We start from the raw sequence: 11,921 nt of genomic DNA on the forward strand, positions 1-11,921 counted from the left end.
TCCCAAAATACATAAGTCTTTAATTTACAGGTTGACATCACAGTCCAATTATTTATTACACAACGCAGTTTTATTTTGAATGCAATAAACTTTGTACAAAGCATGAGAGACTCCATGCAGGCAACAAGCACATCACAGCGGAAGCATTCTAAGGACCTGAGAATAAAACATGCTAAAAAGTCAACACGAATGTTGGTGAGTTATAGGTTTAATTGCTCGAGTCATAAACATATATAAAGATAGACCACAAGATTTCATCAAAAGTTTATCAATAGATTCTACGTAACAGAGCACCCTGGTAACTAAACTTAACGCTATAGTGATAATTACCCCATTCTTTTTAATACACGCAAACCAACGTGTCTTAAACTCAAATAACATACGTCCGTTAAAAGGCTAGCGCTCTAGCTCGGACGGGGATGTCAAGCCTTATGGATCCATATACAATTATTCGCGCCCACTAGTCCATATCCTATGTACTGGCAGCTACTAGTTACCAAAGCTAAGGGATTTTGAGTTTAACTCAGTGTAGAATTAAGTATGTACTTGTGTCTTATCGCGTTTAAAATAAATTGCATGTATTCTCAGCCCAAAAATATTTAAAGTATTTAAAAAGGGAGACTATAACTCACAGTTCAATATTGAGACTCAATATTGTGGGCAAATTGCGTAGACGTAATGATGGTAGACGACTGTATGGTTGGCCTTGGATTTAAGAACAATACCCCGAACAATACCCAATATTTCCTTATTTTAAAACGGTTTGAAACCCGAATTAAAACACTCTCGTATATATCTTATTATTATTAAACTTAAATTATAATTAAAATTATAATTATAAATATAAATATTGTTTACAGAAATAAGTGAAATTTTACGTCGAACAAGCTGGCCTTTTATAGGCATATTTCCTGAATTTAGTCCCCATGCGATCGCATGGATTTTTAGTGCTTTTGCCATGCGATCGCATGGCCGCCCGAACCCCTTTTGTTTGCTAGTTTGTCGACATCAAATAGTGTTTACTGTAGCCATGCGATCGCATGGGTTTTCAGTGTTTTTGCCATGCGATCGCATGGCCGCCTTTTTCGTTTTTGTTTGCTAGTTCGTCGACATCAAATAGTGTTACTGTAGCAAACAGTGTTACTGTAGCAAACAGTGTTCACTGTAGCAAATAGTGTTTAATGTAGCAATCACTGTAGCAAAGTCGTTTTTACTGCAGCACTGTAGCAAAATACGGTTTCACTGTAGCAAATAGTGTTTTACTGTAGCAAATAGTGTTTTACTGTAGCAAAGTCATTTTTACTGTAGCAAATAGTGTTTTACTGTAGGAAAGTCGTTTTTACTTGTACATCTTATAATATATATATATATATACATACATATAATTGTTCATGAATCGTCGAGAGTAGTCAAAGGTAATTTTATATATGAAACAGTTCTAAAATTTTTGAGACTCAATCTAACAGACTTTGTTTAACGTGTCAAAATAATAAATCGTATAGAGAATTGGTTTAAATAAGTCGAAATTTTTCCGGTCATTACATATCTACACCATAAGCTCTGATACCATGTTTTGATTGATAAAAGTATGATTGATAAAAGAAAGTAATCGGTTTGTATTGATAATTGATTATTGTTACAATCTTAATTCTAAGAGTGGTTTTGATGCTGTTTTACACAAAGAACATATAACAGCTACTTCTAGTTTGAAAAGGCTCCAATAACACCTTTTGGAACCCTCAACTATAAAAGGAAAACTGCAGCAAATGGCTCCTTTGACCCGTTACAGTTGGCATCTTCCTGATCTCTAAAATGGGAAGTGATGACATTAAAATCTGATCCCAAAATAGTCAAATTACCAAATAAGGTAATTTGACTTTATAATGTTTTATTCTAACAGCAATCACGTTCCATATATTCGATTCAGACGATCTGGTTGATTCAGACGTTCCTTCACCAGAACCACTTTGTTTATCAGCCTGCATAACTGCAATGTTATGACTACCATCTTTAGTGATGACATGTAACTTTCCTAATAAACCCGCAAGTAAATAAGGCGATTCAGACTCTGCAAAATCACGAATCGGTACATCACCTTCAACCACTTTCCAAGAATCATTTTCATAATCATAAACTTTAATTTTAGCACTTTCTAATGAACTAGAAGGATCCAAAGCATATAAATCACCATTAACAATCACACTCAATTTGGTCCCTGCTTGCTTAGCTGGCCAACCTTCACCCATACCGTAGGCATATCGACCCATAAATTCGTCTCGGGATCATAAACTTCACCACCAACATCAACAAAAAACTGCCAGCAGTATAAACTCTGAGGAACATACAGTTTTCCTTTGTAAGAAGTCAACCCCGTTGCAATTGGGCGGCTTAAGCAAATCTGCTAAAAAAGCTGTTGGTAACACTTGTGCTTTTAAAAAGCGCATACTTGGTACCATTGGACATATAGCCCCCGAGTATCTTTCCACAGGTCGGTATTCAGAAAAAACTGATGTTTTTGGATATGGTGTGATGCTTCTTGAACTCATCACTGGGCAACGGGCCTACGATCTTGCTAGACTAGAAAAATACGACGAGGTCATGTTGCTTGATTGGGTAAGCACTAAGCTGCTTTAGCTTGATGCAATTTACATTTTTTAGTATAAAGTTCATACCTTTTTATTGAAATTGTTTAGGTGAAAGGACTTTTAGAGGCTAAAAAGTTGGAGACACTAGTCGATGCAGATTTAGAAGGCAGTTATGTGAATGATGGAGTCGAAAAGTTGGTACAAATAGCTCTACTGTGAACACAATCCGCACCAATGGATCGACCCAATATGTCAGAAGTTGTTAGAATGCTTGAAGGTGATGGTTTAACCCAGAGGTGGGACCAATGACAGAACCAACAGATTTCGCAACAAGAGATTAGACATGAACACAATTTTACTTATTATATTGATCCTAATTCACACGACCCGAGCCTTGAACAACTGTCTGGTCCTAGATGATTTAACTAAACAATCTTATGTTGGTATTTAAGTACACCTATGTACAAATAAGCTACAGCTAACAGTTCTTATATAAAGTTACAACTTTCATCTTACTGCTATAGCCAACAGCTATTTTTTACTGTAATTGGTGACGCGATGTTTCATACGAAATAAAAGTTGACAGAACATATCTGATTACTATATAAAACAGTTCAAGTTCTTATGTAAAAAGATGACTATATTGACACAAAGACAACTTTTAAACAATACTCACATGGTAAACTTACCAGTAAATGAACAAAAAACTGATACAGTGTCACGCCATAGAAGCATAGACAATGATGTAAATGATAACATGGAGCTTTATACAGATAATAATCCAAACATTGTAGAAATAACTCTTAAACATCAAGATTTTGACAACTGACAAGTTCAGTAGACCCAAAATTCTGGGACACAATCACGTTCCTTATATTTGGTTCAGACGTTCTGGTTGATTCAGATGTTCCTTCTCCAGAACCAGCAACCGCAGAACGAGTTTGTTTATACTGCAATGTTATGGTTACCATCTTTAGTGATAACATGTAGCTTACCTAATAAACCCGCAAGCAAATAAGGTGACTCAGACTCTGCAAAATCACGAATCGGTACATGTAACTTTTATAATAAACCTGCAAGCAAAAAGTTGTTTATGGATGGGCTTTCATAATTGATCAATTCATTAGCATTAAATATTTGTACTATGCAAGTGTCTGATGCACAATTGTATCCATCCATTATAAGATATAAACAAACTGATAAAGTAGATATTGAAACTCTGTGGACAATGTGCTATGAACTAGCAAAAATCCTAAATATACCCGTTGACCAACAAATCTGAAGCTATTGAAGAGCTGCTCGGAGAATCTATTCTAGCCAATGATTCAAGTAATGACCCATTTCATCTATATTTCATCTGTATTGACCTATTTGAAAGATGCAAGTATTTTTTTTTTTTTTTTTTTTTTTTGAAAGGCAAGCCCCCCACTGTGTAACAGGTGGGGAATGAACTGGGTCCCTTTGAAACTTTCCAAGCATCTTACCACCAAACCACCCATTGGGTTATATGCAAGTATCTGGAAGAGAGAAAGTGTGAGGATGTGTGATTACATGTAAATGTCCTACTCAGGATAGTGTCAAGTTTCGACTGATTTTCAGTATCACTGTGTTGTAAAGTGGTTTATGTAAGTGTCAACTGTATCTGATTCAATTTGTAGGCGTTCTTTATGGATCACACGGGGTCTGTCTACTTATGGAGCCAAACTTGAATGGGTAAATGATCAGGGACATGTTAGTCGGTAATTTCTATTGAATCCGCACCATGTCAACTTTAATAACTTTGAAAAATAGAAGTTATTGTGAATGACGTAAGTTAACACGTATAGTAGTATTTTGTTTAATGAAATAGATGTTAATTAAATTTTGCTTAATTTTATGTTTAGTTATATAAAGTTTGTCGGTAATTTTATGTTTGGTTTCTATAAATTTTGCTTATTGAAATAGTTATTAACTAAATTTTTTTATAACATTTTGTTTGTTTGTGATGTAATTTGTGCAGTACCTTTGTTAATAATGGACATATATCCGATGGGCATATATCCAATGACTATCATGGAGTAGCATAAAAGCCACATTGGCCTCCACCATCTTACGACAATTTTTCCTACCCGATTAGTTACTCTTTTCAACTACTTTTTATTTCTCACCCACTTTTGTATGACTACTAAGTTCGATACCTTCAAAACCATTATGGTTTCTTCGGCAATTATGTGTAATCACATCGACTTTTTTATGTGTTTGCCATCATTACTCTAAGCAAATTTTTTATGCACATGTGTTCTTTTATTTCTTCGGTTCCTTTATTTCGTTGATAAAGGCGATCGTGCTGCTATGTCAAATTACAAAAACAATATGTTTGAACAACTTGACAGATTAACAGCCATGGAAAACTATTTAGCTAAGGTGACTTTATCATCTACTTCATTCATCATTTTCTATATGATATAATTTTATCATTAAATTTTTCTAATGAAGTTTATAAAAAAAATTGCGTGTAGGCAGCCAGTTGCATATAAGGAGCTTCAGAGTGTGATTTTAATGTTTATTTTTTTTACACAATGTTAAACTTTTAATATTATTCTCTCTATATATATATAATCTTATGTTTTTTTACTTTTTATTTCTAAATTTAATATAAGACAACTAACACTACTATTTTAATTTAATACATTTATTATAAACATTACTCTTGATTAAACCTTTACAAAATCCCGCAAATTCGTGGATCTTCAGCTAGTTTAATATTATTATATTATATTTTATATTCAAGAATAAAGGAAAGTAAGAAAGTTGTTTATGGATGGGCTTTCCATAATTGATCAATTCATTAGCATTAAATATTTGTACTATACAAGTGTCTGAAACAATTTTATCCATTATTTAATTTAATATAAATATAAATAAACTGATAAAGTTTATATTGAAACTATGTGCTCTGAACTAGCAAAAATCCTAAATATACCCGTTGACCAACAAATCTGAAGCTATTGAAGAGCTGCTCGGAGAATCTATTATAGCCAATGATGTTACCTCAACGTACTGTCGATGCGGATACAAACTCCTCAATCATAATACAGCCTCACCAAACCTGTCACCGTTTCACACTTGCTGAGATTCAATCTGCAACCAACAACTTTGATGTGAAACTAGTTATTGGGCGAGGAGGTTTCGGTAACGTGTATAAATGTAACCACAAAATTGGTTTAGTAGAACAAGTTGCGTTAAAACGGTTGCAAACTACATCTAACCAAGGAGCCCGTGAATTTGAGGCTGAAATTGAGATTCTTTCTAAGCTGCGACATGGTAATCTTGTGTCACTCATTGGTTATTGCAATGAAGGAAACGAGATGGTTCTAGCCTATGAGTTTATGCCCAATGGAAACCTTCAAGATCACCTCCGAAAAAATGGTACGGATCTATCTCTATCCTGGTTACTAAGATTAAAAATATGTATAGGTGCAGCTCGTGGGTTAGATTACCTGCACACAGGTACATCAACTCAACAAGGTGTCATACATCGTGATGTGAAGACCTCCAATATTTTGTTGGATGCAAATTTTGATGCTAAAATTTCAGACTTTGGGTTGGCCAAAGTTGGACCAATAAACCAAACAAAAACTTCTGTGAGCACCTTAGTCAAAGGGACATTTGGATATATGGACCCATCTTATTTTTTCAGTGGAAAACTGACAAGAAAATCCGATGTTTATGCCTTTGGGGTTGTACTATTTGAGGTGTTGTCCGGTAAGCAAGCGGTAGATCAAAGCATTGACGAAGAGCAATGGAGTTTGGCAATTTGGGCTCAAGACCAAATTAAAATTGGAAAACTCAATAAGATTATCGACCCTAGATTGATCGGACAAATTTCAAAAAAATCCTTGAAGGAGTTTGCAAGCATAGCAGCCCAGTGCTTGCATAATCAACCAAAAAAACGTCCTACAATGGCAGAAGTTGTGGTTAAGCTCGATTCCATTCTATTGCAAGACATTTTAGTTGGTGATGAAGTAAAGTTCTATAACCGGCTAACACATTTCTTCACAGGCAAGGCTGAGTTGATGACGGTTGCACAAGATGATTTCTATGATATACCTGGTTAGTACATTGTAACAAATTTAATCCATAATATGGCTCCTAGTGTGAATTTTCACTCATTTGATCTTCTCTATTCGCAGTTCATTTGGGACAGCTAAAAAGGTTTTCGTTGCGCGAATTACAAGTTGCAACGGATAATTTTAGTAGAAATTATTTTCTTGGGCAAGGTGGATTTGGTAAAGTTTACAAAGGACGGTTAGCCGATGGCCGTTTTGTGGCTGTAAAACGACTAAAAGAGGAGCCTTTTCAAGGTAGTGAATTACAGTTTCAAACTGAAGTTGAAATGATCAGTGTGGCAGAGCATCGAAATCTACTTAGGGTGCTTGGATTTTGCATTACACAAACCGAACGATTGCTTGTTTACCCCTACATGATCAATGGTAGTGTTGCATCATGTCTTAAAGGTATTTTTACTTGCCCTCTTATCAAGGTTATAAAAGTCGCGAGTCGGAAAAGAGTCGGTCGAGACTTTGGAGGGACGAGTCGGGAACGAGTCGGAGTTGACCAATGTTGACTTTTAGTGATAAATAAGTTAAACCTATATATATTACACATAAATATATCAAACATATATATTTAGTAGATGTGGCTCTATTATTATTTGAGTCAACAGCAAGCGTCGATTTATTGGCGACTTGACATCCGCTTAGAGCCTAAATTGAATTCTAGACAGAATTTCAAACTCATGGAAATTTGATTCTACCATTTTCATGGTGTCTCTCCTTTTTTTATTTTTTTTATTTTTATTTTTTAAAATTGTTTTCCTACTTATTGGTCGGATTCCATTCGGCAGCAATCTCTTTATCCGTCGAAGAGAGAGAGGAATGACTTTCTCTACTGCTTGGAGTGTTTTTCACTCTGGGTGGAGAAATGACTTCTCTTTATTCAAAGATAGAGGAAAGATTGTCTGCATCTCGCCTCCCCCATACCTCGCATATGCGGGATTGAGTTTTGTTGCTGTTGTATATATTTCGTAGATATATGACACAGATTCTAATTTTTAATTAATATAAAAAAATGTACCTAACTTTGACCGGCTGGAGGCCCGACTTTCACCCGACTTTTTAACGTTCACCGACCTTTAAGACGTTTTTTAGCGAGTCAGGACTGGCTAGTTGCCAAACGGACGCATTAGCTGACTCGGCTGACTTTTAGATCAGTGCCTCTGATTCCGCACATTCTCTTTTCAGGTGAAATGTAAGAACTTTTTTATTCAAAATAGAATAATCAGTTGCCTTTCAAATCTATATAGTGATCATATTTCACGTGCACATTAGTATGTAATAAAAACTGGATGAGGGTCCCCCCCCCCCCCCCCCCCCCCCCCCCCCGGGGTTGGTTTTGACCCGTACCAAAATTACCCATCTTGATACAATCCACTTTAACGTGTTACTCAACTATATTGATGGATTACTGCAGATCGACGTGAAACGCAAGCTGTACTTAACTGGGAAACAAGGGAACGAGTGGCATTGGGGTCCGCAAGGGGACTTGCATATTTGCATGAACATTGTAACCCTAAGATCATTCACAGGGACGTAAAAGCTGCAAATATACTGTTGGATGAGGAGTTTGAAGCGGTAGTTGGAGATTTTGGGCTAGCTAAACTCATGGACTATGAGGATACACATGTTACAACCACAATTGGACATATAGCCCCTGAGTATCTTTCTACGGGTAAATGTTCAGAAAAAACTGACATTTTTGGATATGGTGTGATGCTTCTTGAACTCATCACTGGGCAGCGGGCCTTCGATCTTGCTAGACTGGCAAACGACGAAGAGGTCATGTTGCTTGATTGGGTAAGCACTAAGCAGCTTTAACTTGATGTGATTCTCATTTCTTAATACAGCCTTCATACATTTTTATTATGAAGTTTGAAATTGTTTAGGTAAAAGGACTTCTAGAGGATAAAAAGTTGGAGACACTAGTCGATGCAGATTTAGATGGCAGTTATGTAAACGATGGAGTAGAAAAGTTGATGAAAATTGCTCTATCGTGCACACAATCCGCACCACTAAATCGACCCAATATATCAGAAATTGTTAAAATGCTTGAAGGTGATGGTTTTGAGAGGTGGGAACAATGGCAGAACCAAGAGATTTTGCAACAAGAGATTAGCCATGAACACAATTTTACTTATTATATTGATCCTAATTCACACAACCCTAGCCTTGAACGAGTGTCTGGTCCAGATGATTGAACTAAACCATTTTTTGTTACTATTTGAGTAAACCTATGTAAAAATAAGCTACAGCTTGCAGTTATTATATAAATTTACAAGTATCATCTTACGGATACCTTACAGCTATAGCCAACAGCTATTTCTCACAACAACAATACCCAATTCCACGATGTGAGGTATTGTAATAACCCGTGAAGTAAAACCCAATCAAAAAAATATACATGTAACTTGTATAAAACTGAAAATAATTAATTAATAAATTTGAAAGACTTTGATCATGCTAATCAAAATGGATGATGATATATCACTCATGTTTTTATACATCCACCATTTATAATGCTTAAATTACCAAGGGCTTCTGGTATAGTGGTATGTAACTCATCAACCTTGAGGTTGTGAAGGCTGTGAGTTCGAGTCCACCCGTGTAATATTTAATGGGTGTGTGTGTGTTTGGCGTTCAAAACAATATATTATGCATTAAGTACTTGTACGGTACAAGTACTTAATGAATGATAAATGGTGGATGTATCAAAATAATGAGTGAATGTATCACTCAGCCAATCAAAATAGTCTTGTTAGTTATGGATCTTCATCTATCTATCTATCTATTAGATTGGTTCGGCATTAAAAACAATTTGCATGATATACAACCACAAATCTAAAACCACGTAATTCCAACTTATCAGCAACATCAAAGTTTACTCTTCTGTTCCCATACCAGAATGGACCATGGTGAACCCGAATTACAATGATGGTGAATTGGTAACGCAACGTTTCATACAAAATAAAAGTTAACAGAACATATCTGATTACCATTTACAACAGTTCAAATTCTCATGTAAAAAGATGACTATATTTGACACACCTGCATTTTTTAAAAAATACTCACATAGTAAACTTACCAGAAAATGAACAACTGATACGGTGTCACACCATATAGGCATACACAATGATGTAAACGTTAACATGGAGCTTTATACAAATAATAACCCAAGCATTGTAAAAATACCTCTTAAATATCAAGATTTTGACAACTAACAAGTTCAGTAGACCCAAAATTCCGGGACGCAATCACGTTCCATATATTCGATTCAGGCGATCTGGCTGATTCAGACGTTCCTTCACCAGATCCACTTTGTTTATCAGCCTGCATAACTGCAATGTTATGATTACCATCTTTAGTAATAACATGTAACTTACCTAATAATCCCGCAAGCAAATAAGGCGACTCAGACTCTGCAAAATCACGAATCGGTACATCACCTTCAACCACTTTCCAAGAATCATTTTCATAATCATAAACTTTAATTTTAGCACTTTCTAATGAACTAGAAGGATCCAAAGCATATAAATCACCATTAACAATCACACTCAATTTGGTTCCTGCTTGTTTAGCTGGCCAACCTTCACCCATACCCGTAGGCATATCGACCCATAAATTCGTCTCAGGATCATAAACTTCACCACCAACATCAACAAAAAACGGCCAACAATATAAACTCTGAGGAACATACAGTTTTCCTCTGTAAGAAGTCAACCCCGTTGCAATCGGCTTAAGCAAATCTGCTAAAAAGGCCGTTGGTAACACTTGTGCTTTTGAAAAGGGCATACTTGGTATTTCAGACCATAACTCGGTTACCGGGTCATACACCTCAGCAGATTGTAGGGGTGTTAAACCGCCACGGCCCCGACTAACACCGCCAACAACAAATAACTTATTATTTAACACACCTGTTTTGCAATAGGCTCGACCCACAGACATAGAACTTGCTTCAGTCCAACAATTTGAAACCGGGTCATATTTCCATACACGGGTCATGGCAGCAGCTTTAGAAAACCCGCCCAACATATAAAGACAACCATCAACGGCTCCAATAGCACAACCACAAAACGGGATTTGATCTGAACCGTCCCTTCTTCCAAGCCATCCTCTCACTGCATCTGCAATTCTGATACTTGATCCTACCATGTTCCACATACGAGAATCAGACAAGCCTCTTTTGTAATCATCTTCTGAAGGTACATTGGGAATAGGTGGCAATTTTAGCCATTTTCTTGAAACCGGGTCAAATGCATGCCAAAATAGGCGATCGCCCTGATTCTTAGTCAAAATGTAAAGCCATTCTTCTGTAGTGCCTAGTTCTTTCCTTACCTTGTAAATTTCTTGACTAGTTACTGCAAATTTCCAACTGCGTGACACGGCTTTCACATTCAAATAGCAAATTCTCGGTAGCCGAGCGAGAATCTCGAGCGATAATTCATCAGGAAGACTCGGAATCAAACGAGGCTTATCATCCCAAAAACTTGATGATGTCTTCTGCCTCTTACAAGAATCACTCTGCGGGACTTGAAACGTCTCGATCGGTCTACAATTATGCAAGCTCAATAAACCTCCCATCAATATATATATTTTATGTATATCAAGATGAAGATGATTTGTATCGGTTAAAGTGACTGTCTACTTTGTAATCATATTGCTGACCACATAACCTCACCTGCATATTGCTTTGCTTGTTAGAATAAACCTAAATACATTAAAACTCATAAAGATGTGAACTCTATAATTTCCACCAACCACCAGACAGTATGAAATATGAATTACTCCGTACAATAATAAATAAATAATTTATATTTAAATTTAAAATCACGTATTGCAACTCATGAATCCCTAAAATTAATGTTAACCTATAACAGTAAAAAATGATGAATCAGCAACATCAATGGCAGACACACTTATATTACAAATCAGGAATCGATCTATAAAATTAAAACCTCGCCGAAACTGTGATTCAATCAAAAAAACATTAAGCTTACCAATTAGACGATATATAGAGATAGATAGATCGGGTCAAATTAGCAACAATTTTGGGTGTAAATGGAAATTGAATCGGTATTTCATATTTGTACAAACGAAGCCTTAAAAATCAAAATCTGGGAGTAAAAGTGATGGAATAATACCTGATAATCAACAGAGATAAGAATTAGGGCTTTTGTTTTGGGGATGGAGATAGATTGAGTAAAAAATATGGGACGTAGAGGATTTGACAAAACGCCGGAAT

The 11,921-nt window shown here is 36.0% G+C and overlaps 2 protein-coding genes across 3 annotated transcripts; one reads left to right on the forward strand and one right to left on the reverse strand.

The window, feature by feature from the left end:
- Positions 1-5,495: 5,495 nt before the first annotated feature.
- LOC139898092 (probable LRR receptor-like serine/threonine-protein kinase At5g10290) lies at positions 5,496-8,970 on the forward strand. 2 transcript variants are annotated; one of them, XM_071880805.1, is made up of 4 exons: positions 5,496-6,677; positions 6,758-7,081; positions 8,097-8,479; positions 8,554-8,689. In XM_071880805.1, the coding sequence occupies exons 1-4, from the start codon at positions 5,606-5,608 to the stop codon at positions 8,566-8,568; spliced, it is 1,794 nt and encodes a 597-aa protein (XP_071736906.1). In that variant the 5' UTR covers positions 5,496-5,605; the 3' UTR covers positions 8,569-8,689. The 2 variants fall into 2 exon arrangements, with proteins under 2 accessions (XP_071736906.1, XP_071736905.1); XM_071880804.1 differs by having other exon boundaries at positions 5,499-6,677; positions 8,569-8,970.
- A 680-nt stretch (positions 8,971-9,650) lies between these two features.
- Positions 9,651-11,360, reverse strand: LOC139898093 (F-box/kelch-repeat protein At1g22040). Its single transcript, XM_071880806.1, has one exon. The coding sequence runs from the start codon at positions 11,258-11,260 to the stop codon at positions 9,875-9,877; it is 1,386 nt and encodes a 461-aa protein (XP_071736907.1). The 5' UTR covers positions 11,261-11,360; the 3' UTR covers positions 9,651-9,874.
- Between the last annotated feature and the right edge of the window lie 561 nt (positions 11,361-11,921).

This window comes from Rutidosis leptorrhynchoides, chromosome 3 (assembly GCF_046630445.1).
Source record: "Rutidosis leptorrhynchoides isolate AG116_Rl617_1_P2 chromosome 3, CSIRO_AGI_Rlap_v1, whole genome shotgun sequence".
Taxonomy (NCBI): domain Eukaryota; kingdom Viridiplantae; phylum Streptophyta; class Magnoliopsida; order Asterales; family Asteraceae; genus Rutidosis; species Rutidosis leptorrhynchoides.

Excerpts from the sequence above, each read along its gene's own strand:
- LOC139898093 (XM_071880806.1), bottom strand. The coding sequence starts at position 11,260 with ATGGGAGGTTTATTGAGCTTGCATAATTGTAGACCGATCGAGACGTTT.
- LOC139898092 (XM_071880804.1), top strand. The coding sequence starts at position 5,606 with ATGATGTTACCTCAACGTACTGTCGATGCGGATACAAACTCCTCAATC. Across the intron at positions 6,678-6,757 it reads TGATTTCTATGATATACCTG|TTCATTTGGGACAGCTAAAA; the intron begins GTTAGTACATTG and ends CTCTATTCGCAG. Across the intron at positions 7,082-8,096 it reads TGTTGCATCATGTCTTAAAG|ATCGACGTGAAACGCAAGCT; the intron begins GTATTTTTACTT and ends GGATTACTGCAG.